Below are 21884 nucleotides of genomic sequence, written 5' to 3' on the forward strand. Positions count from 1 at the left end.
GCTTAAGGATCCGCGACGTGAGGCGAAGGGCGGACGGACGCACCCTGAGGGCCTCTTTCCCTTGACCCACTTGCGAGTGAGGGGCGTGGAGAGGACAGTCCCAATAGACTACACTTCCCAGCAGACCCTGTGGCAGGCCCTACCCCCAGGCGCGGCCTCCGCCGCCGCCAGGACTGATGGGAACTGTAGTTCCTGGATGGGGACAGGCCCGCGGAACGGTGTGCTTCTGTCTGCGTCTGGAGAGGACTGAGCTCCAAAGCTTCACAGGCTCCCTCGGGGAGCTCCGGTGTCTCCTCGTCCCCGCAGACTCCTGGGTTCCCGAGACTCGGTCTAGCTGGATGCTGAGGCTCCCCCGGACTCCCCCCCAGCACAGCCGCGGGGCCCCCATCCGTGCCCGCGGCCCCCAACCCTTGCTCCGACCCTCGGCGGGCGGCCTGCCCCTTTAAGAGTGGCCCCGCTGACATCACGGCGGGGGTGGGGGGGTGCTGGCCCGGCTCCCGGCTCCGCGGCGGCTGCAGGACGCGGCTCCGCTCTGCGCCCGCCCGCTGCTCAGGGGACCCCCGGCCCGGGAAGCCCCCTCCCGTCTCCTCCAGCCGCCCAGACCCCAGGCTGCGCCCCCACGCCTGGCCAGAGCCCCAGTCTTCTCAAGGGACCCCCAGGACCACCCCTGCTGTCTATCCGTCTCAGGGTCTCTCCTCTCTTTCTCTGCCCCTCTCTCTCTCTCCCTCCCTGTCTCTCTCTCTTTCTACCTCAAGGCCTCTGGGTCTCAGCATCTCTCAGCCCAAAGGCCTTTGACAGTCTACCTGTCTCTCTCTGTGACCTCTCCACTTCCAGGAGCCCAGAATCTCTGAGCCTGGGGGAAGAGGGGGCCTGCCTAGATCCGATTTCTGCCTCTCCATCTCTCTGTCTCTTCCAGGGCCAGGCCATCTCTGTGTCTCCTCTAGTCTCCAGACCCGGGAGTCTCAGAATTTCACAGCCTCCGGGTTTCAGTTCTGGGCAGCCTCTCTGCCTCCCCGTGCGCCCCTGCCCCTCTCGGGCTCCCCTGCCTCTGTTTCTATTCTCTCTCGCTCTCTGCCTCCCCCATTCTCAAGGCCCATCTCCCTCCCTCCCCGCATCCTATCCCCCCTCCTCCTTTCCTGCCCCTCCCCTCCTCCGCAGTAGCCAATGAGCTACCGCCGGTCCCAGCTCCCGGCGTCGTCCGCCGAGTGAGGCCGCGGGCGCGGGGGGTGGGGGGTGGGAGGCCGGGAGGGGGCCGGGACGCCGGGCTCCGGGGCGGGGGCGGGGGGCGCGGGCACCGGCGACCCCGGTGGCGGCGGCGGCGGCGGCCGGGGGAAGCCGCGGGGCCGGTCATGCGGCTGCGGGGCCCGCGGCCCGGAGCGTCCGCCAAGCCCTGAGCGAGGTGAGCTCGAGGGGAGAGTCCGGGAACCAGATTGCGGGGGGCGGGGGGCGGTCCTCCTGAGGCGGCCGGGGGTCTGGACTAAACGGGGCTGAGTGGCTCCTGGGGATGAGATGCTCGCGATCGGACGCCCGAGGTCGGGGGGCAGTGGGCGATGGAGGGGCGTTTAGGCCTGAGGAACCCGGGGGTACGGGGTCCGAGGGTCCCAGAACGGGGCAACCATACTCTCAGTGTCCAAACCTCGGAGACCGTGGGCACGGGAGAGGGTGCGGGCCGGATCCTCGAGGGAGGCGGTCCTGGATGAGGGGGGAGGGCCCGGGCCCGGTAAAGGCCGGCCGTGAGTCTGAGAAGGGGTCCCCGGAAGGAGAGCGCACGTCTCCCCAAGATTGAGGGCCTATGGAGTTTGGTCTTGGGGCTTGGATAATGGGGACCCCCAGGGATCCAAAGCCTATATCCAGGAAAGGCGGGGATAAAGAAGGATAAGAAGGTTTTGGGCCTGGGGAAGGAGGGGGGGGTCCCAAAGGAGGAAGGGTTGGCGGTTGGAGGAGAATGAGGAGATCTGGGCGGGCCGCTGAGAGTGTGGAGGAACCGAGTGAGGAGGGAGGGGCGCCCCAAAGCGGGAGTGAGAAGGGTGCCGGTGGGCCACGTCCCAGCCGTCTGGATCGGAGGAGCCAGTGGGGGGAGCTGAGGTCAGCTACCTGGGATGGAGGCAGCCCGGGAGACGGGGTTCTGACGCTGGTTTCTGAGATGAGCGGACTGGAAGGAAAGCGGGCAGCTGGCAGTCAAGCCCTGGAGCCATGGGCCGGGGGATGGGAGCAAGCGGGGGTCCGGAGCTCTGCCAGTCTTAGACTCCTGAATCCCTCAGGAGGTGGGGAGCGGGGCAGGTGGGGTGGAGGCCCTAGAGGCTGGGGTTGGGGGGTCGCCCAGACAGGGATGAAGGTCGTCTCAAGCTCCAGGGTTCTTATTGAGGTGGTGTTGAGTTTCCAGAATTTCAATTTCAAGGCTCCAGGAATTCTGGTCAAGGAGAGTGGGGGCTCAAGTCTTGACTGCATTGTTGGTGGTGGGGGGAGTGCTGGTTAGGGGTCTTAACTGTCACTGTTAAAAAGGTGATGAAGATCGTGGTATTCAGGTAGGTTGAGGGCTCCGGTTGAGATAAGGTGGAGATCCCAGTTTGAGTCCCCCAGATCATGAGACTGTGTGGTTTAGGGAGTTCTCGGGAAAGGGTGAGTGTGGTGGCTAAGGGATTAGGAGCACCCTGGAAGGAAATCTCCAGATTTAAGATTGGAATTTTGGAGGCAACAGCCATGAACTTGGGAGCTCTCCTGTTTTGAAGGTCCAGGGTTAGGGAGATCCGGGTTCCAGGTTGGAGGTTGAAGAAGGTCTATGATTAGAAGTCTTAGCTGGGGGAGCTGGAGTCCAGACTCTCTGGGAGGGGATTTGGGGATCTTGTAACGAGAATAGGGATTGCAGACTTCCTGATGTGGGTTTTAGAGTTCAGAGCCCTGATTCCTATTGAACGATGGTCACTTGCTCTTAATAGGATACTGAGAGGTGTGGGAAGGGGAGCGGGGGTGGGATTCCCAGATCATGGTTTGGACATTCTGAAGTCTCTAGCCAAAACCCTGCTCCAGGTCTCTAGGCCCCAATATCCTGGGAGCCAGCGGCCTGTGATGGAGTTCTAGCACCCCAGGTTCAGAGGCTTGCAAGGATTTGGGATGGGGGTGGTTAATGTTCTGGAATCTTGAATCTGGGTCGTGGTCCACGATTTCAGATTAGGATGCCAAATTGAGGTCAAGGCACCATACCAGGGTTAGAAAGTCAAGGTCTTGCATTAGAATTGGACATCAAGTGTCAAGAGAAGAGTCCAGGGACTTCTCTGGTGGTCCAGTGGCTAAGACTCTGTGCTTCCAGTGCAGGGGGCCCGGGTTCAATCCCTGGTCAGGGAACTAGATCCCACGTGCCACAACTAAGTAGTTTGCAAGCTGCAACTAAGACCTAGGTCAGTCAAATATATATATATATTTAAAGAGTCCAACTAGATATGGGAGGCTTGAGGTCAAGGCCAATGTACAGGGTTAGGGTCCTTGGTTAACGACCCACTTGGGGCATTTCTGGTTCCCATTAAAAGCTCAAAAGAAAGGGGTCACGGTGTCAGGTCTGGGCATGGAGTCGGGATTGGTGGCCTAGGTTAGGATTTCTAGACAAGTTACTGGTCCAAATCCAGGCTGGAGTCACGGGTCAGGACTTAGGGGGCAGATAGGAGAGAGTTCCGTTCGGGGGGTTGCTGGTTCTGGCCCAGGGCCGGTGTCCCTCGTGGCTGTATGCTGTCTGGGGGACCCCAGGAGCCCCAGCGGGGCTCTCCACTGGAGCTCCCGGTCCCTCAGGCCCCGCAGGGCGCCCCCCGCCGCTGAGGATGAGTCACTGCAGCAGCCGCGCCCTGACCCTGCTGAGCAGCGTGTTTGGTGCGTGCGGCCTGCTCCTCGTGGGCATTGCCGTCAGCACAGACTACTGGCTGTACATGGAGGAGGGAACCGTGCTGCCGCAGAACCAGACCACCGAGGTCAAGATGGCGCTGCACGCTGGCCTGTGGCGCGTCTGCTTCTTTGCAGGTACAGGCCTCACCTGCCCACCAGTCAATTGTCCCTGCCTTTGCATGGCACCTGAGAGTCCTCATCCATAGTTCCCTCCCATGGGTGCCCGAAACCCAGAAATCAACCCCGTTTCTCTCCTGGACAGTCACATGTCTACCTGGAGATTCCATTTCTAAGTTTTGCCGGGTGGCCGCATTGCGGAAAGAATCCGCCCGCCAGTGCAGGAAGACGCAAGAGACTTGAATTTGATCCCTGGGTCGGGAAGGTCCCCTAGAGAAGGAAATGATAACCCACTCCAGGATTCTTGCCTGGAGAATCCCATGGACAGAGGAGCCTGGAGGGCTACAGTCCACACGGTTGCAAAGAATCAGACACGACTAAGCAGTGGAGTGCTCACACACACACGCACACACGCACACACACACACACACATTCAATTTCTAGTGCTTTAGTCCCTGGATCTAAGAACCCCAATGATCACACAATCTCCAGGTCCCTAATCCCCAGTAACCCCCTGGAGCCCCCAGACCCAGAGAAACACTAATCCTAGTTCAGAACTTGTCTCCTGGACAGTTCCAGTGTTGAATGGGAAGGATAAACAATATCTATGCCTCCCAGGTACTACGGACAGCGCTCCTTCTAGGAATCCTTTCCCACCTCAACCCCCAGACCTTTCCCTCTTTAGGGATCCAGGAGACCTGGCCCATAACCCCTTCTTACTTGAGACTCTGGCTTCCAGCTTGTCTTCCTCCATCCAACGGTCTCTAGGGCAACTTGCAATAGGAGCTGATAGACTCCTGCCCATACCCTTCTGTAACCCCCTAAGAGGAGCACAAACATAGAACAGAGTAATACAGAGTAGACAGACACTAATCCCCAGGACATTCCCATCCTGGGGTCTCTTGACTGTGCGTCCTGCCCCTGACCGCCCTGCCTTCTTATCTTCCCCCCAGGCCGGGAAAAGGGTCGCTGCGTGGCCTCAGAATATTTCCTTGAACCAGAGATCAACTTGGTGACGGAAAACACAGAGAATATTCTGAGTGAGGGGAAGCACGGGGCTGGGAGGGTTAGGCAACCAAGGGGCAGGGTGACAGGGCGGGTCCTGGGGAAAAGGGCAGGCCAGTTGGCACTAGTGGTAAAGAACCCGCCTGCCAATGCAGGAGACTTAAAGAGATGTGGGTTCATTCCCTGGATAGGGAAGATCCCCTGGAGGAGGAAATGGCAACCTGCTCCAGTATTCTTGCCTGGGAAATCCTTTGGACGGAGGAGCCTGGCGGGCTACAGCCCATGGGGTCACACAGAGTGGTGCACACAAGAGAAGGGATGGAGTGGAAGGGAAAGAGTGCAGGCTTGAAAGCAGTCAGAGTGGGTGCGTGAGGAGGTGGGGCCAGGTCGAAGGGGCGGAGCCCGAGAGTGGGTGGAGTCAGGAGCTAAGGGGTGGGGTCAAACCAAGGGGTGTGGCCTGGGTGAGGGGGCGGGGCCAGCAGTGGAAGTTTCAGAAAGGGGCGTGGGGGTGCAGAGATGAGGAGGATTCAGAGGCAACCGCCAGAGAGTCCCCCCTCACCTCCGTCTTTCTTCCTACCTTCCCCCAGAGACAGTGCGCACAGCCACCCCCTTCCCCATGGTCAGCCTCTTCCTCGTGTTCACCGCCTTCGTCATCAGCAACATTGGCCACATCCGCCCGCAGAGGACCATTCTGGCCTTCGTGTCCGGCATCTTCTTCATCCTCTCGGGTAAGCCCAAGGAAAGGACTGACAGGCTGCAGGACCATTTCCGGTGCCAGGAGCCTGGGGCTCTTCCTCCAGTAAGACCGCTACTTCCTTGCTGGGTAATCCTGAAGGAATTGCAAAGCCTCTCCCAGCCCCACTTTGCTGCTCTGTGGAATGGAGCATTTCTCAGCGAGCGCTTCTTGGGTGCTAACCGGGTGCCAGGCTCTGTTCTGATACAACCACCTTGGGAGGCTATTAATAACCCCATTTTACAGCTAAGGAAACAAACACTCAGCGGATTGAAGTTAGGGCCATACAACCAGTGAGAGGCAGAGATGGGACTCAACCACACACATTTCGCCTCCAGAGGCTGTATTTTTAACCACTCCTGATATTTTAGCAATTAACAGTTTGCAAGGCTCTTTATGTTCTGTGCAACGTATTACTGGAACATTTTTCAAACAGAAAACTCGAAAGAACCCTGTACCCGCCACTTAAGAGTTGATCATTACCATGTCACGGGATTTGCTTTATTCTGTATCTGTCCATCTATCTATCTTTCTACACATCCATCCATCTATTTTATTATCATTTAAAAATGAATTTCAGAGCAAGCTGCAGGCATCAGTACACTTGACTCTATAGATTCTTTACCATGCCTGTCATTAGCTAGAGTTCAGTGTTTCTTTATAGTTACCTTTTCTTTTGAGATTTAAGTCTCTTTAGCATGAGCAATCTCATAAACTTCTCATAACACCTCTATCCGGGAGTTATTATTAGAACTAATTTGATAAAATAGGGATACCGGGTCTCGAAATTGTGTAGGGAGTTGCCTGAGATACCAGTGTAAGCTGGTTCCCCAGAGACTCAAGTGTCCTGAGCTCCAGAGGAGAGCTCTTTCTGAATTGTTCCCCTCCTCCAAATTTTAGTTCAGTCCAGTCCAGTTCAGTCCAACTCAGCTCAGGTCAGGTCACCTCTGCTCTGACATACTTAACTCCATCAATCTGGCCCAACTGTCCCCAATCTGTTCTGATTCAGTTCTTCAGTTCAATTCGAATTACTTCAACATGATTTAATTAAACTCCATTGGGGCCCTTTTAATTCAGTTGATATTTGATGAACAGAGCCCACTGTACGTCTCGCTCCCGTTACATCCCCTGGGGCCTGCACTCGGCCACCTCTTTGGAGTCAGCTCTGCAGATGACCGGAGATGGATCTTCAAAAATCCCCTCCCCCCGTCTCCTCCCTGCTCCTCACCCAGCTTTCTCTGGGCTAAACCTCCCCCATGCCTCCAGCCTAACCTGACAAGACCTCTTCCCCAGGAAAGCAGGGTGCAACCTCCGTGCAAACTTGAATCACATCATGCGGAGCCAGACACCAAGCTAAAATAAGACATGTATCATATCACCATTTCAGAGTGTCAGATGGAAAAATTGTAGCCTAGAGAGACAGAAAGTGGGGCAAAGGTAGGGAGCATGGGGACTTTGATTCAACCCACCTGAAATGTTCGAAGGAAAATCCTATTGTTTGTGATTTACAGAAGTGAAAACCAAAGAGGCGATAAAGCTGATAAATGAGTGCTGAGGACACTCAAGGGTGTTCTCATCCCAAAAGCCATTCTTATACCAATGTATCAGGACCTGATTTCCCAAGGTCAAGTTAAGTATCAGCTGGTGCCGTCAGGGCTGGAAATCAGGCCTCTGATGTAACAATAGAGTAATTTAGGGGGATTGAACCCCACTTCCTGAACTTCATTTCATAAACTATGGTCTATGCACCCTACGCAAGGTAGCCAAGGTTGCAGCCTGTAGTGGCTGAAGGCTCATGCTGCTATGAACCTAGAAAGACCTGGGTTAAAATCCTGCCACTTACTGTGTGAGCTTCAGCCTTCCTTTCTGGAGCTGTTGACTGGGCAACCTTGGTCAGGGGTGGGAAAACTTTTTGCTCAGGGCCAGAAAGTAAATAGTCTAGGCTTTGTTGGAGTGCCAAAGCAACCAGAGGGGAAGCAGTGGGCCTAGCTGTGTTCCAATAATCCTATTTAAGGAGCCTGAAATTTGAATTCAATCTAGTTTTCATGGACCATGAGATTTTATTCTTCTTTTGTCTTTTTTTTTTTTTTCCTGACCATTAAAAAAAGAGTAAAAACCACACTTAGTTTGCAAACTGTACAAAACCAGTCAGTGGGACCAATAGTAGTTTTCTGACCCCTGGTCTAGATCATGGATGTGAAGGCCCAACCCAGGGCCTGGTTTATAGCAGTAAGTGCTCAGCACGTGGTCGTTTTAAATAAATAAATGCCTGCTCCCATATGTACATGAATAGTAGTAGTAGCAACAGCAACCATAATAGAAAACAGTTAATTGAGTGCCACGGTTTGGGGAAGTTCTAAGTGCTTTGTGCAAATTAAGTTATTTCTTTTTCTTCACCTCCTAAGGCAGATGCTATTTTTATTCCCATTTTCCATTTGAGGAAACGGAAAGCACTCAGAAGTTGAGCTGCTCCACAGTAGAAGCAGGATTCCAGACCGGTCTTTCACTCTGGCCTTCTACTGCCCCACCACAATTAAAAGTCATAAAGACAAAGGGGATTAAAAGAGAGGAGAGGCTGGGGACTTCCCTGGTGGTCCAGTGGCTAAGACTTTACAGTCCCAGTGCTGGGGGCCCGGGGTTCCATCCCTGATCAGGGAACTAGATCCCACATGTACATCTAAGACCCAGCTAGCCAAAAGAAAGAAAGAAAGGAAAGGGTGGAAATAGTACCAGTTTCTTAGGTCTTGGAGTGGAAGGTAGTAGTGCAACCACCTCATGTTCCCAGTGAGGAAACTGAGACTTAGAAAGAGACAAGGGTTGACCGAGGTCTGGTAAATGGTGAGGTTGACATTCAGTTTTGGAGAAAGTGGCGGGAGGGCTGGGGAAGGAAAGGGATAGGGTGTTGATGATCCCTCAGGGACCTGTGTTGGGAATGGACTAAAAGGAAAGAGATTGGAAAGGGAGGAGGCTTACGCATTGGTCCAGGCAGGAGCGGATAAGGTTCTAGCTGGGGAGGGAGACGGGAGGATAAAGGTGACTGGATGGCTTTGAGAAAGAAGGATGTTGACAGAAGAATCAATAGAACCAGATGACTGGGTATGATTGGTGAGAGTAGGGGGAGGAGGCTGGAGTGACATTGGTTTCCTTTTTCCAGGTCAGATGAGGCAAGCTTCCCGTGCCTGGCTCATATTAACCCCTGCTCCTCAAACATGTTCCATGTGTCTGCTCCTTCATTCATTCACTCATCAAACAGTTGCAGAACCATCTTCTATGCCATGTCTTTATTGAGCACTGGTGACATGCTGAATCTTAAATGGCAATCTCCATGCAGTCGGCCACAAAATAGCTCCCAGCTGCATGCCCATCAATGCTGGTCACACAACACTTAAATCCCTTCAGTGTCTCAATGCATTTCCGTTGCACTTAGAATACATCCCAACTCCTCACGCTGACTTATAATGTCTTACATGATTTGACTACTGCTCAGACTTCTGGTCTCATTTTTTGTAACTCACTAACACTTTCTCCATTGCTGCACCACCTTTGAAAATGTTAATGTCAACCTCACTTTTACAATCATTAACCCTCCATGCTTGGAAGTCTCTTTCTCCTAATTCCCCAACTTTCCCTCTTCAGATTTTCTTTCTCTGACAATGGTACCCAATGTTTCTTTGCCCCCACTGTACTACCCATCACCTCCCCTATTTGATATTTGCTTCAGAGCACTTATTGCTAGGGTCACCTTATTCATTTTCTGCCTCCTTCTTCCAGAATGTAAACTCCAAAAGGCAGGAAGGGACTTTCCTGGTGATCCAGCGGCTAAGACGTTACACTCCTCGTGCAGGGGGCCTGGGTTTGATCCTTGTCCAGGAACTAGATCTCACAGGCTGCAAATAAGAGTTCACAAGCTGTAACTAAGGAAAGCGCCCACATGCCACCAGTAAGACCCAGCGCAGCCAAATGAATAGATAAATAAAAGGCAGAGACGTGCCCATGCTTGTATCTTCAGAGCCTAGGTGAGTTGCTGGTACAAAGTCCACAATGAAATATTTGTAGAAGAGATCCCTGATAAACAAAGTTCAGGGCATTCTGAGAAAAGGGAAGATGCTTTAAGCAGACAGAGTAGGGTGCTGGAGAGGGTGGGAGTGACCAGAATTTCAAGAGCAGGTGACATCTAAATTGATGCAGAAAGGGCGAGGGGGAGTTTTTCAAGTAAAGAGAGAAAAGTGCCTGGTACAGACATGAAATTCACAGCGTGTGCTAAGACTCTAGAAAGCGGTAAGACTGAGGAGCCGCCCATGTAGCTCTCCATGGTCCTGAAATTCTTTGTTCTAAATCCAGGTTGTTCCTATTCAGCTTGGAATGTAGGTGATTCTTGCCTTCTGTGCTCTAAGAATTCTGAAGCAGATGTAGTGGAGTGGGGAGGGAGAAGACTGGATTACAGAGAAAGGATGAGGGACGGGAAAGAGAAAAAAAAAAGGGGAGGAGAAAAAAAGGGCAAAGAAGGTTATTTTTAGAGAACCAGAGTCACCCTAAAATGCCCAGGAAGGAGAAATAATGACAAGAACAGCTTCTGACATTGTGTTTAGATAACTTTCAATCACTAAAAACAAGAGCAAAAGCGACAACAAAAAGCTCCTTCTCTTCAGAAACATTTGTTCCCTTCTCATCAACCCTGCTCCTGACTCTCTGTAGGGAGAATGTTTGTCTTATAGAACTGAAATGTGAAACAAGGGACTTGAGGTGAGGCAGGAGTGGTTGGCACGTTTTCAGATCAAAAAGAGCTTGGATAATCAGACTGAGGAATGAATACTTTCTCCCATGGTTACCAGGGCACCGAGAAAGGATTTTGACAAGAGATGGACAGAGTCTGATATGGGTTTTATTTAATTATTTAGGCCAGGGATGGAACCCAGGCAACTTGCAGTGGTAGGGCAGAATCCTAACCACTGGACTGCTAGGGACCTCCCTAGTATGGGTTTCTAGAAAGAGCCAGTATCTGAAACAAAACAAAAACGTACAGGACTTCCCTGGTGGTCCAGAGGTTAAGACTCCACTTCCCAGTGCAAGGCATGTGGGATCGATCCCTAGTTGGAGAACTAAGATCTCACAGGCCTTGAAGTGTGGCAAAAATAAGAAAAGAAAGAAACAACAGTTTCTAAAATAGGAAGACAGGTTTGAAGGCAACAGGACAGGCACAGGGAATAAGCCTCAGCTGTATTAGAGGACTTGGGGACAAGAAAGGGATTTTAGATTTATGAGAGATTCGGGAAGGAAAATAGACATGACTTGATAACTGATCATCCTTCTTTGATGAGGGGAGTGGGATTAAAAGGACTCCCCTGGGCTTCGCCACTGGCGCTAGTGGTAAAGAACCCACCTGCCAATGCAGGTAGATGGAAGAGGCGCATGTTCAATCCATGGGTCAGGAAGATCCCCTGGAGAAGGAAATGGCAACCCAGTCCAGTATTCTTGCCTGGAGAATTGCAGGGACAGAGGAACCTGGTGGGCTACAGTCCATGGGGTCTCACCGAGTTGGATATGACTGTAGCAACTGAGCACACAAGCCCTTTGTTTGCTTTAACTTTACCATTTGAAAATAAGTTGCAGGCATCACTAAGCATTTTAATATGCATCTCTTAAGAGTAATGGCATTTTTCTGCACAACTACAAGACCGTTATTAAACCTAGAAATTTTACAGTAAGTCCATAATATAATCCACTCCATTTTCAAACTGTCCTAGTCATTCTAAGAATGCCTTTTATAGCTTTTCCTCCAGAACCAGGATTCAATCTAAGTTTATGCATTGCATTTAGTTAATTTCTCTTTTAGTCTAGACTAGTTCTCATACTATATTTTTTACAACACTGACTTTTAAAATATATTTCATTATGAAAATATAGAAAGGATAGTATAGTGTGCCATGTACCCTTCACTCAGTTTCAACAATTATCAACATATGGTGAGTCTTTTTTTAGTCAAACTTGCCATATCTCCCTGCTGCACTTCACTACAGAATTTTAAAGTCAGTCTCCAGCATTAAATCATCTTATCCACTAATATTTCAGCACATCTCTGAGAAATTAGTACTTTGTTATTTAACATAACCACAGTGCCATTATCTGCCCAAATAATGAAGAATAGCCGCTTAATATAAATTAATTTCTAGCCAGAGTTCAGCTTCCCCATTTGTCTCATAAATGCCTTTAAAAAATTTTTTACAATTAGTGTGTTGGAAACCAGGATCCAAATTCCACTTGTGCATTTAGTTGCTAGATCTCTGAAGCCTCTTTTAATCTCTAATAGTCCCTTTCCTTCTGTTTTTTTCTTGCCATTCATTTGAAGACATCTAGTCATTTGCCTTATATAATCTCCACACTTTTGATCTTTCTGTTGTGTCTTTGTGTTGTGATTATAATATGTCCATCCACTCTGTGTTTTCCTGTAAAGTTGTAGATCAGATGCAGGTTTGACTTTGGGAGTTGGGGGGGGGGGGCAAAAATACCTCATAGATAGGCGGTGTTATTAAGTCCTATTGCATTGCATCAGGAGACATAATACTATCTGTTTGCCTCTCTTTTTGAGATGTTAAGATCAATCACTGGCTTCAGTATTATAACTTGGCTCGTAACATTGTCCTTTTGAAATCTACAAGACAGGATGTCCTGTCTACACCCCACATCCTGCATTCTGTTTGCTTGTTTCCTTGTGGCCTCATTTGACTTCTTCCCCTTCCTTTGTATTTTCTGTAACAGGCACTTATGTCCAAGGTAGAGACTTGATTAGATTCTAGTTAAATAGGTTTGGTAAGATTTAGAAGTGGTGCCGTATTCTTTATAGCCCATCACTTCAGGTAGCAAATAATATCAAGTTGTTCCCACCAGGCGTGGGAAAATGTTTGACCCCTTGGTAAAGGGGGTGATCATTAGCGCTCTCCGTTGGGAAGGCACATTTTTCTCTTTACCATGAGTAAACCATCTGCAGGGTAACATTTTTGAATCTTTGGGGGGGTGGAATTCCTGTTTGGGGATGCCTATTTTATTTAAAGTTTGTTGTTTTGGCAAGTTTTTAAACGTACAGAAAAGTTGCAAGAACAGCACAAAGAATTCTCACGTTTTTCACCTGGACCAGTTTTTAACACTTTGCTACTTTTTGTCTTTTTCTCTGTCTTATGTGTATATCCGTCAGTTCGGTTCAGTCACTCAATCATGTCCAACTCTTTGCAACCCCATGGACTGCAGCACGCCAGGCTTCCCTGTCCATCACCAACTCCCGGAGTTTACTCAAACTCACGTCCATGGAGTCTGTGATGCCATCCAGCCATCTCATCCTCTGTCCTCCCCTTCTCTTCCTGTCCTCAATCTTTCCCAGCATCAGGGTCTTTTCCAGTGAGTCAGTTCTTTGCATCAGGTGGACAAAGTATTAGAGTATATGTGTATATATGGGTATATATCTATATATTATTAATACATTATATTACCATAGATAACCACTTGAACATAAATTGCAAACACCTCACCCTTTTACATTTTTTAAAATTTTTGCAATGTTGTGTTAGTTTCTGCCATACAACAATGACAATCAGCCATAATTATACACATATCCCCTCCCTTCTGAGCTTCCCTCCTCTCCCCTCATCCCACCCCTCTAGGTCATCCCAGAGCACCAGACTGGGCCCCCTGTGCCACACAGCATCTTCTCACCAACTATCCATTTTACACACACTAGGAACACTTCACTCTTAAATAAATCAGCATCAGATATCTCCTAAGGACAAATATATTTCCTTTCCTAAGCATAGCTGCTGCTGCTGCTGCTGCTAAGTCACTTCAGTCGTGTCCGACTCTGTGTGACCCCATAGACGGCAGACCACCAGGCTCCCCTGTCCCTGGGATTCTCCAGGCAAGAACACTGGAATGGGTTGCCATTTCCTTCTCCAGTGCATGAAACTGAAAAGTGAAAGTAAAGTCGCTCAGTCGTGTCCGACTCTTGGCGACCTCATGGACTGTAGCCCACCAGACTCCTCCGTCCATGGGATTTTCCAGGCAAGAGTACTGGAGTGGGGTGCCATCGCCTTCTCCGCCTAAGCATAGCACCATCATCCAATTCAGGAAGTTGAACATTAATACAGTTTTACAGCTAATTTCAAATTTCATCAATTGTCTGCACACTGCCCATTTTTATATTTTAAACATGTTTGGCCTCTCTCAGTCTTGGTTGCCACTGGCAGGTTTTCTCTAGCTGTGGCAAGCCGGGGCTCCTCGCTAGGTGCGGTGCACAGGCCTCTCAGCGCCGGGGCTTCGGAGCATGCGCTCTAGGCTCTCCAGCTTCAGTAGTTGTGACGCACGGGCTTAGTTGCCCCACAGCACCCACACTGCCTTTTTTTTCCCCACTGGCTCCACCCCGGGGCCTGTGGGATCCCAGTTCCCTGACCAGGGATCGAACCCCAGCTCCCTGCAGTGGAAGCACAGAGTCTTAGCCACTGGACCGTCAGGGAAGTCCCCACACTGCCTTTTATAGTCCGTTTTCCCCCTGATTCTGGATCCAGGCTAGGATTCCCCTCTGCATTTCCTTGATGTGTTTCTTTCGTCTCCTTTCATCTTTTATATAGTTCCTATGCCTTAAAAAAAAATCTTTCATGTTGACGTTTATTTTTGAAGAATGCAGCCGGTGTTTGTAAAACGCCCCACATTTTCTCCTGGAGTGGATCCAGGTTACACATTTCCAGCAGGGACACTGCATAAATGAAATAGTGGCGCGATCCCATCAGGAGGTCGGGGTGTCCGTTTGTCCCACTGTAGGTGATGTTAGCTTCAGGTACTTGGTTCAAACGGTGTCTTTCAGGCTCCTTTATTATATTTCCCAAGTATCTTTGTAACGGATAGATATTCCACGAGAAGATTCTGTCGTTCAGTGTTTTAACGACCGCTGATGATGCTTGCCTGCATCCTAATATCATTGTGCGCGTGCGTGCTAAGTCGCATCAGTCGTGTCTGACTCTTGGGGACCCTATGGGCTGCAGCTGTTGCTGGGCACAGGCTTTCACTAGTTGCAATGAGTGGGTGCTCCGCTCCAGCTGTGGTGCTCAGGCTTGTCACAGCGGTGGTTTCTCTCGTGCAGAGCACGCACTCTGGGGCCTGGACTCAGTAGTCATGGCGCACAGGCTTAGTTGCCCCGTGGCATGTGGAATCTTCCCGGGTCAGGGACCAAACCTGTGTCCTCTGCATGGGCAGGCGGATTCTTCACCACTAAGCCACCAGGGAAGTCCTGATCTACTTTCTCTGTCTACGGATTTGTCTATTTTGGGCATTTCCTATAAATGGAAGCGTACAATATGTGGTCTTCTGCATCTAGCTTCTTTCACTTAGCATATTTTCTAGGTTCCACCATGTGGCAGTATAAATCAGCACTTCATTCCTTTTTTTGGCTGAATACTATTCCTTTATATGGCTATACCACATTTTGTTTATCCGTGCGGTTGATAGACGTTTGGGCTGTTTCCACGTTTTGGCTGTTATGAATAATGCTGCCACAAACATTCTTGCCCAAGTTTTTGTGTGAGCATATGTTTCCAGTTCTCTCGGCTAAATACCTAGGAGTGGAACTGCGGGGTCATATGGTAATTCTATCTTTAACGCTTTGAGGAACTGCCAAATGAAATTCCGATACTTTTTACGTGCCACAAAATACTCTTCTTTCGATTTTTTTTCAACCACTTAATCATGTAAAAGTGATTCTTAGCTAGTAGACCATACAGAAACAGGAGGTGGGCTGGATTTAGCCCTGGGTAGGGGAGTCGTTTTTTGCTAACCCCTTTCACAGGCAATGGAAGGAATTCAGATTTATTCTGGGTGTGATGGGCACGCAGATGTTTGTTTGTGTAATAGGATTCTAGGGGAAGGTGCTAATGAGGATTACGGAGATTAATTTAGGGCTGGGGATTTTACTGCCTCCTTAAGCCACCTTTAACAGATTCCTATGTGGCACAGCAGTAAAGAATCCACCTGCCAAGGCAGGAAACACAGGAGACACGAGTTCAATCCCTGGGTCAGGAAGATCCCCTGGAAATGGCAACCCATTCCAGCATTCTTGCCTGGAAAATCCCATGGACAGAGGAGCCTGGTGGGCTACAGGGTTGCCAGGAGCCAGACACAACTGAGCACACACCCATTGCAAGCCACCCTTGTATGGCTACTGTTTAAAAGAAAGTTCACCTTGGGGCTTCCCTGGTGGTCAAATGGTTGACTCCAGGTTCCGATGTACAGGGCATGGGTTCAATCCCTGGTCAGGGAACTAAGATCCCCCATGCCGCTCATATAATATATATATGTTTATTTTATATACATATATATGTTAGAAAAAGAAAGTTCAGCTTGAGGAAGTAATACTTGCCTTTTAAAAATTCTCAAATGAGACGTCTTCTGTCCATTTTCCCCTGTACCTCTGTATCCTCAACTCTAAACAGATAAAAATGGTACCTACTTGAAAGTGTATTGTGAAGTTTGAATGAGTTAATGCATATAAGACACTCAGAATGGTGCCTGGCACAGAGCAAGACCTACACAAGCAGCTGGCATTATTGTTGTTGATGTTATTATCTATACAGCCTTAGTTCTGCTTCATCCTCCCCTGCCTTGGGCCTATCACAGCTCCAGCATTTCTTCCCTCCAGTCCCTTCCCACAACCCATCAGCCCCCAAAGGATCTTCCAACACTGCAGTCTGGCCTTGCCCTCCCTCTGTTCCCAATATTCCATGGCTCCCTAGTGCCCTTGCCATCAATGCCAAGCACATCAGACTGGCATTTGAGGCTCATCATGGCAATGCCCCTGCCCAACCTTCTCTGGCATTGTTTCTGGTGGCTGTGGGCCATGTTTTTGAGCTGCATGGATGGGTCAGTTCAGCGTTCCCCCTCCAATTCTGTTTGGAACAAATGCTAGTCCCTCTGCCCTGCCTGGGGTGGTATCAAGGTTTTCCTGCATTCTTCGCTGGGCCTCATCCTTGGGGATTTAGGACAAAATCCAGCTTCCAGGAAACTTTCCTTGACTCCTCCACCCCTGCCCCCAGGCGGCTTTGGTGCCTTTTCTGGACCCATGGAACTTTATGCTACTATTTCATCTGCAAAATTTTTTTAAATTAATTTTTCTGGTGCACCACATAGTATGTGAGATCTTTGTTCCCTGACCAGGGATCAAACCAGCAACCCCTGCAATGGAAGTTCAGAGTCTTAACCACTGGACCGCTAGGGAAGCCCCTGTGCCACCATTTCCCTTACAGTACTGTCACCTTGGATGTGACTGCTGACCAGTGTCCATATTTGCCTTCCGCAACTGCACTGTGAGCCCCTGGATGACAGATTAGGGATGCAGGGGTGGGGGGAGGGAGGAGGAGGCTGTTGATTTATCTCTAGACTCCCTGCACCCAGCCCAGGACCAGCGCACAAGGGACTTCAATTGATGGGAGCTTCCCAGGTAGCTCAGACTGTAAAGAATCCACCTGCAGTGCAGGAGACCCCGGCTCAAGAAATCCCTCTGGAGAAGGGATAGGCTACCCACTCCAGTAGTCTTGGGCTTCCCTGGTGGTTTAGACAGTAAAGAATCCACCTGCAATGTGGGAGACCTGGATTTCATCCCTGAGTTGGGATGATCCTCTGGAGTGGGGCATGGCAACCCACTCCAGTATTCTTGTCTGGAGAATCCCCATGGACAGAGGAGCCTGGCGGGCTACAGTCCATGGGGTCACAGAGTTGGACACAACTGCATGACTAAGCACAGCACAGTCCAGGATAGAATGGGACGGGGGTTGGGAGGAGGAGACAGCAGTGGGATTCAGGGGGCCTGGGGCTGGGGAAAGGGGCCCACTGCCAGTGGACCAAGGGCATCCTCTACTCCCCCAGGCCTCTCCTTGGTGGTGGGCTTGGTTCTTTACATTTCCAGCATCAACGACGAGGTCATGAACAGGCCCAGCAGCTCGGAGCAGTATTTCCACTATCGCTACGGGTGGTCTTTTGCCTTCGCAGCATCCTCCTTCCTACTCAAAGAGGTGATGTCTGTGGGGCCCAGACTTCAGAGTTTTGAATGGGGACCAGTGGCAGGGGTGGTGGCAGGGGCGTGCGTGATTCCTGGGTCCAGGAGGAAGAGGAGGCTGTGGGTTAGACTGTGGATTAAAAGGAGGTGGCTGAGGTCCTAGCCCCCAGGTCCTGGAGGAGGAGGGTCTGGGAGCTCCAACTCTTGAGGTCCCAGGGGAGAAGGGGGGGCCCTGGACTTCCAGATCTCTGGAAGGATGAAGTGGGGGACTCTGACTCCTGGGGTGGGGGACGGTGGGAAGGGAGGAGGAGGCCGGGCCCCTAGTCCCCGGCTTCTGGGAAAGGAGGAAGCTGGAGGCCTGGACTCCCAGGTCCTGGGACAGCGGGTCTTGCGGGCCTTGGCGGGAGGGGGAGGGGAGGGGGGGCGGTGCGCCCGGGGTCAGCCGCGGGGACTCTGGTCTTGCACTCCGGGGTCCTGGGAGGGCGGGGCCTCGCCTTGGGGGCGGGGCCAGGCGCGGGGACTCTGGTTTTGCACTCCGGGGTCCTGGGAGAGCCGGGCCTCGCCTTGGGGGCGGGGTCAGCCGCGGGGACTCTGTCTTGCACTCCGGGGTCCTGGGAGGGCGGGGCCTCGCCTTGGGGGCGGGGCCCGGGGCCAGCCGCGGGGACTCTGGTCTTGCCTTGGCAGGGAGCCGGCGTGATGTCCGTGTACCTATTCACCAAGCGCTACGCGGAGGAGGAGATGTACCGCCCGCACCCCGCCTTCTACCGCCCGCGTCTCAGCGACTGCTCCGATTACTCGGGCCAGTTTCTGCAGCCCGAGGCGTGGCGTCGCGGCCGCAGCCCCTCCGACATCTCCAGCGACGTGTCCATACAGATGACACAGAACTACCCTCCCGCCATTAAGTACCCCGACCACCTCCACATCTCCACCTCGCCCTGCTGAGGCCCCGCCCCGGAGCGCCCTGCCCCTCCTCCTCCTCCTCCTCCTTCTCGTCCTCTTTCTCCTCCTCACGGGTCTCGTCGCCACCGCGCGGCTCCAGCGCAAGTCCCGGGGACACCTCGTCCCACCGGGAGGAAACTGCGCGCGCGTTAGCCCCGCCCCGCCGCCATAGCCCCGCCCTCTTTCCACTTCCAGACTCCTCCTCCTAGAAGACACGCCCCTTTCCCTGGGCCCCGCCCCCAGTCAAAAGACTCCCAGGTTCCCGGGTTCTTCGCGTGCAGCGGCCGAGCGCGCCCACCTCCAAGCAAACCGTCCCAGTTACCTTTCACCTCGGCCGGGGGCTCTGGGCTGGAGAGTAGGTTCTGGCAGCCGCCAGGAATGCCAAACATCCTCTTCTCCTCTCTGCCTCGGCTAGCCTCTTACTTGGCCCAGTCTCACCTCCAGACCTTCGTGGTCCTTGCGTGCAGTGAGTGCAGCGGGGGAGGCCCTTCTTACTCCACCCCACACCCCCACCCCATCTCTAGGGTGGGGTGGGGGGCTGGAGGCCCCGGGTATGGTTAACCTGGCCTCCCCCGCCCCCCTCCCCACACATGGGAGACCCCGTTCTGTCTCACCTGCTGGACATGTCTAGGCCTTCTGAAGGCTACCTGCCTTTTCAAGGGCGCTCTTTAACGGATTTTCTAGCTCCCTCTCTCTCAACTGACCTTGGCTTCTTTTTCCTTCCTCTTCCTCCCCTGTCTCCCGGCCTCCTCACCACCCGCTCATCCAAAGCCCCCCTAGGAGTATCCAGCCCCCCCACACCACGCGACAAGAATGGAGACCCTAGGGTGGAGGAAAGTCCTCCATGCCAATTCCACGCCTGTGCTCGCCTGTCCCCCCTCGAGGCCCCGTCGTGGGAGGGAGAGGCAGTAGCGGGGGTCGACACCCCCCAAACCTCGAAGTCTTCCATTTTCTGGCACCTCCCCCTTCATTGAAGTCCCCCTCCCCATCTCAGATCCCCCAACTCTGGCCTTTTTCAAGGGTCCGTCCGCCTCCTAGGACAGACTGGGATGGGGGGTGGGGGTTCACCAGAAACTCACCCACTCCCTTATTAGGGGAGGAGGGGCGAGGTAGCACAGTGTTGTACACGGAACCAGAAAGGCCCCCTGGGTGGGGGGAGGGGGGCAGGGGAGGGATGGGGGGTTTTTAGTTTGCATCTTAGGGGGGGGGGAGGGGGACCGCAGCAGTTAACCTGTCTTTACGCAGCGATTTTTAACGAGGCTGGGGGGAGGGGGGGCTTTGGAGATGGGGGAGGGGTGGGGGGCCTGGCTGTTATTTACCGTGTATCATATGTAAATACCGACAGAAACGTCAATAAACTTTATTTCAAACACGTCTCTGCCTGTCCGGGGGTGGGGGCGTTGGGATACAGAGGACAAGTCTAGGTCTCTAGAGGGTATACCTGTGTGTGTGGTGCGGGCGGGGCAGGGGTGGGGAGCTGCTACAGAATCAAGTTAGTTGTTTCTTAAACTGCTTAATCATCACAGTTATTAACAGTCGCACTTTATAATTCAGTCCATGTAAAGCGTGTAGGACAGCAAATGACACAGGTCAGGATCAGTACAAGCTAACTCTTGATATCACTGGCCAGGGCTTCCCAGGTGGCTAAGTGGTAAAGAATTCACCTGCCAACGCAGGAGCTTCAGGAGACATGGATTTAATCCCTGGATTGGGAAGATCCCCTGGAGGAGGGCTTGGCAACCCACTTCAGTATTCTTGCCTGGAGATTCCCATGGACAGAGGAACCTGGTGGGCTACAGTCCACGGGTTGCACAGAGTCAGACACGACAGCACACAGCACGCATGATAGCGACCACTTACAGAACTGTTACTATTACTCACTTTTCTTGCTTCGTTTTTAAAAAGTTCTTTTCTTTTGGTTGTGCCCCAGTGCATGGGGGCATCTTAGTTCTCCACCAGGACATGCTCTCTGCAGTGCCCTAACCAGCGGATGGCCAGCCAGAGCATTGCCTGCTTCATTTAATTTCCTCCCCAAGCTCGCACATTGGGTTTATTGGATTCCTTTTGCAGCTGGGTCCATAGAGGTGAAATGATTCACCCAGGGTCACACAGGTGGAAACTGGCAGAGCTGTGAGTTGGAACTAGGTTCATCTGGTTCCAAAAATTAAGCTTCCTTCCTTTTGCACCAAGGAGCAGGGGCTTTTCCTAATGCTTGGTGACGCTACTGAGAGATAACCACTATCGTTTGTTGTATCTACTGTCTATGGAAAACCACATACTTTGCTGCCATCCCTGATCTCAGGAGATATTCCCAGCAGCCCTTTAGGTAGGGCACAGACACACAGACACATTTTACAGGTGATGGAGGGAGGCTCAAAGTGGGCTCCAAGGTCTGTGATCCCACCTACTACACTGAGGGATTGAAAATAGCCTAAATGCTTGATAAGCTTATTCTTGAAATGCACTGAGAAAGAAACACAGTTCTAGCACTTGGATTCCTCAGCTCGCCTAGATTTAGCCTCTAGGGGATAATCAGAAGAATTTCTGCAGCCTCTACCACATCCTATAGTGGCCACGACCCCATTGATCAAGCTACCGTTAGGTGTCAGATGCTGTGCGGAGCCTTTTCATTTATCAGCTCATTGGCTTCTCCCAGACATCCTCTAAGTGAGGCATTCCAAAGAGCCCCATTTTGAGGATGGGGAAACTGAGACTCTGAGAGGTAAGGTCACCCAGCTGGAAGGATGCGAGGGAGCATTCACACCCAGTTCTGCCAAATTCCAGCATCTACTCTCGAAGCTGCTATATTTTACTTCAAATTTGATGCAAACTCATTCTGTGACCTTGAGCGAGTCTTTTAATCTCTCGGGCTTCGGTTTCTTTTTCTGTTTTGTTTTGTTTTTTTTTTTTTTTAAAGAGGAGGAGGGGTGGGGTAGCAGAACTCCAAATCCCGAAATCCCTCGGGAACAGAGACAGTGGTGGGAGTAGGTGAGCAGGAGAGACTTAAGAGTCAGCAGGATCAGACTCCCCGAGGGAAATACTCTGAGTCATTTTCAATGATTTCAGGAATTTCTGGAGGTCATGCTCAAGAACTGGGAACGGCAAATGCGTTTTGGCTTCTTCGTCAAGATGAATTGATTCCTAACGGCCACTTGGAAGCACAGTGTTGAGAAGGATTTGCCCAGTGGGAAAGAC

The 21884-nt window shown here is 51.6% G+C and overlaps 1 protein-coding gene across 1 annotated transcript; it reads left to right on the forward strand.

Moving 5' to 3' along the window:
* The first annotated feature begins 1300 nt into the window (after positions 1-1300).
* CACNG7 (calcium voltage-gated channel auxiliary subunit gamma 7) lies at positions 1301-20061 on the forward strand. Its single transcript, XM_069552389.1, has 6 exons — positions 1301-1399; positions 3781-4005; positions 4941-5027; positions 5580-5720; positions 17621-17766; positions 18435-20061. Exons 2-6 carry the CDS (start codon positions 3810-3812, stop codon positions 18690-18692), a joined length of 828 nt encoding a protein of 275 aa, XP_069408490.1. The 5' UTR covers positions 1301-1399; positions 3781-3809; the 3' UTR covers positions 18693-20061.
* Positions 20062-21884: the final 1823 nt, after the last annotated feature.

This window comes from Ovis canadensis, chromosome 14 (assembly GCF_042477335.2).
Source record: "Ovis canadensis isolate MfBH-ARS-UI-01 breed Bighorn chromosome 14, ARS-UI_OviCan_v2, whole genome shotgun sequence".
In the NCBI taxonomy this organism is placed as follows: Eukaryota; Metazoa; Chordata; class Mammalia; order Artiodactyla; family Bovidae; genus Ovis; species Ovis canadensis.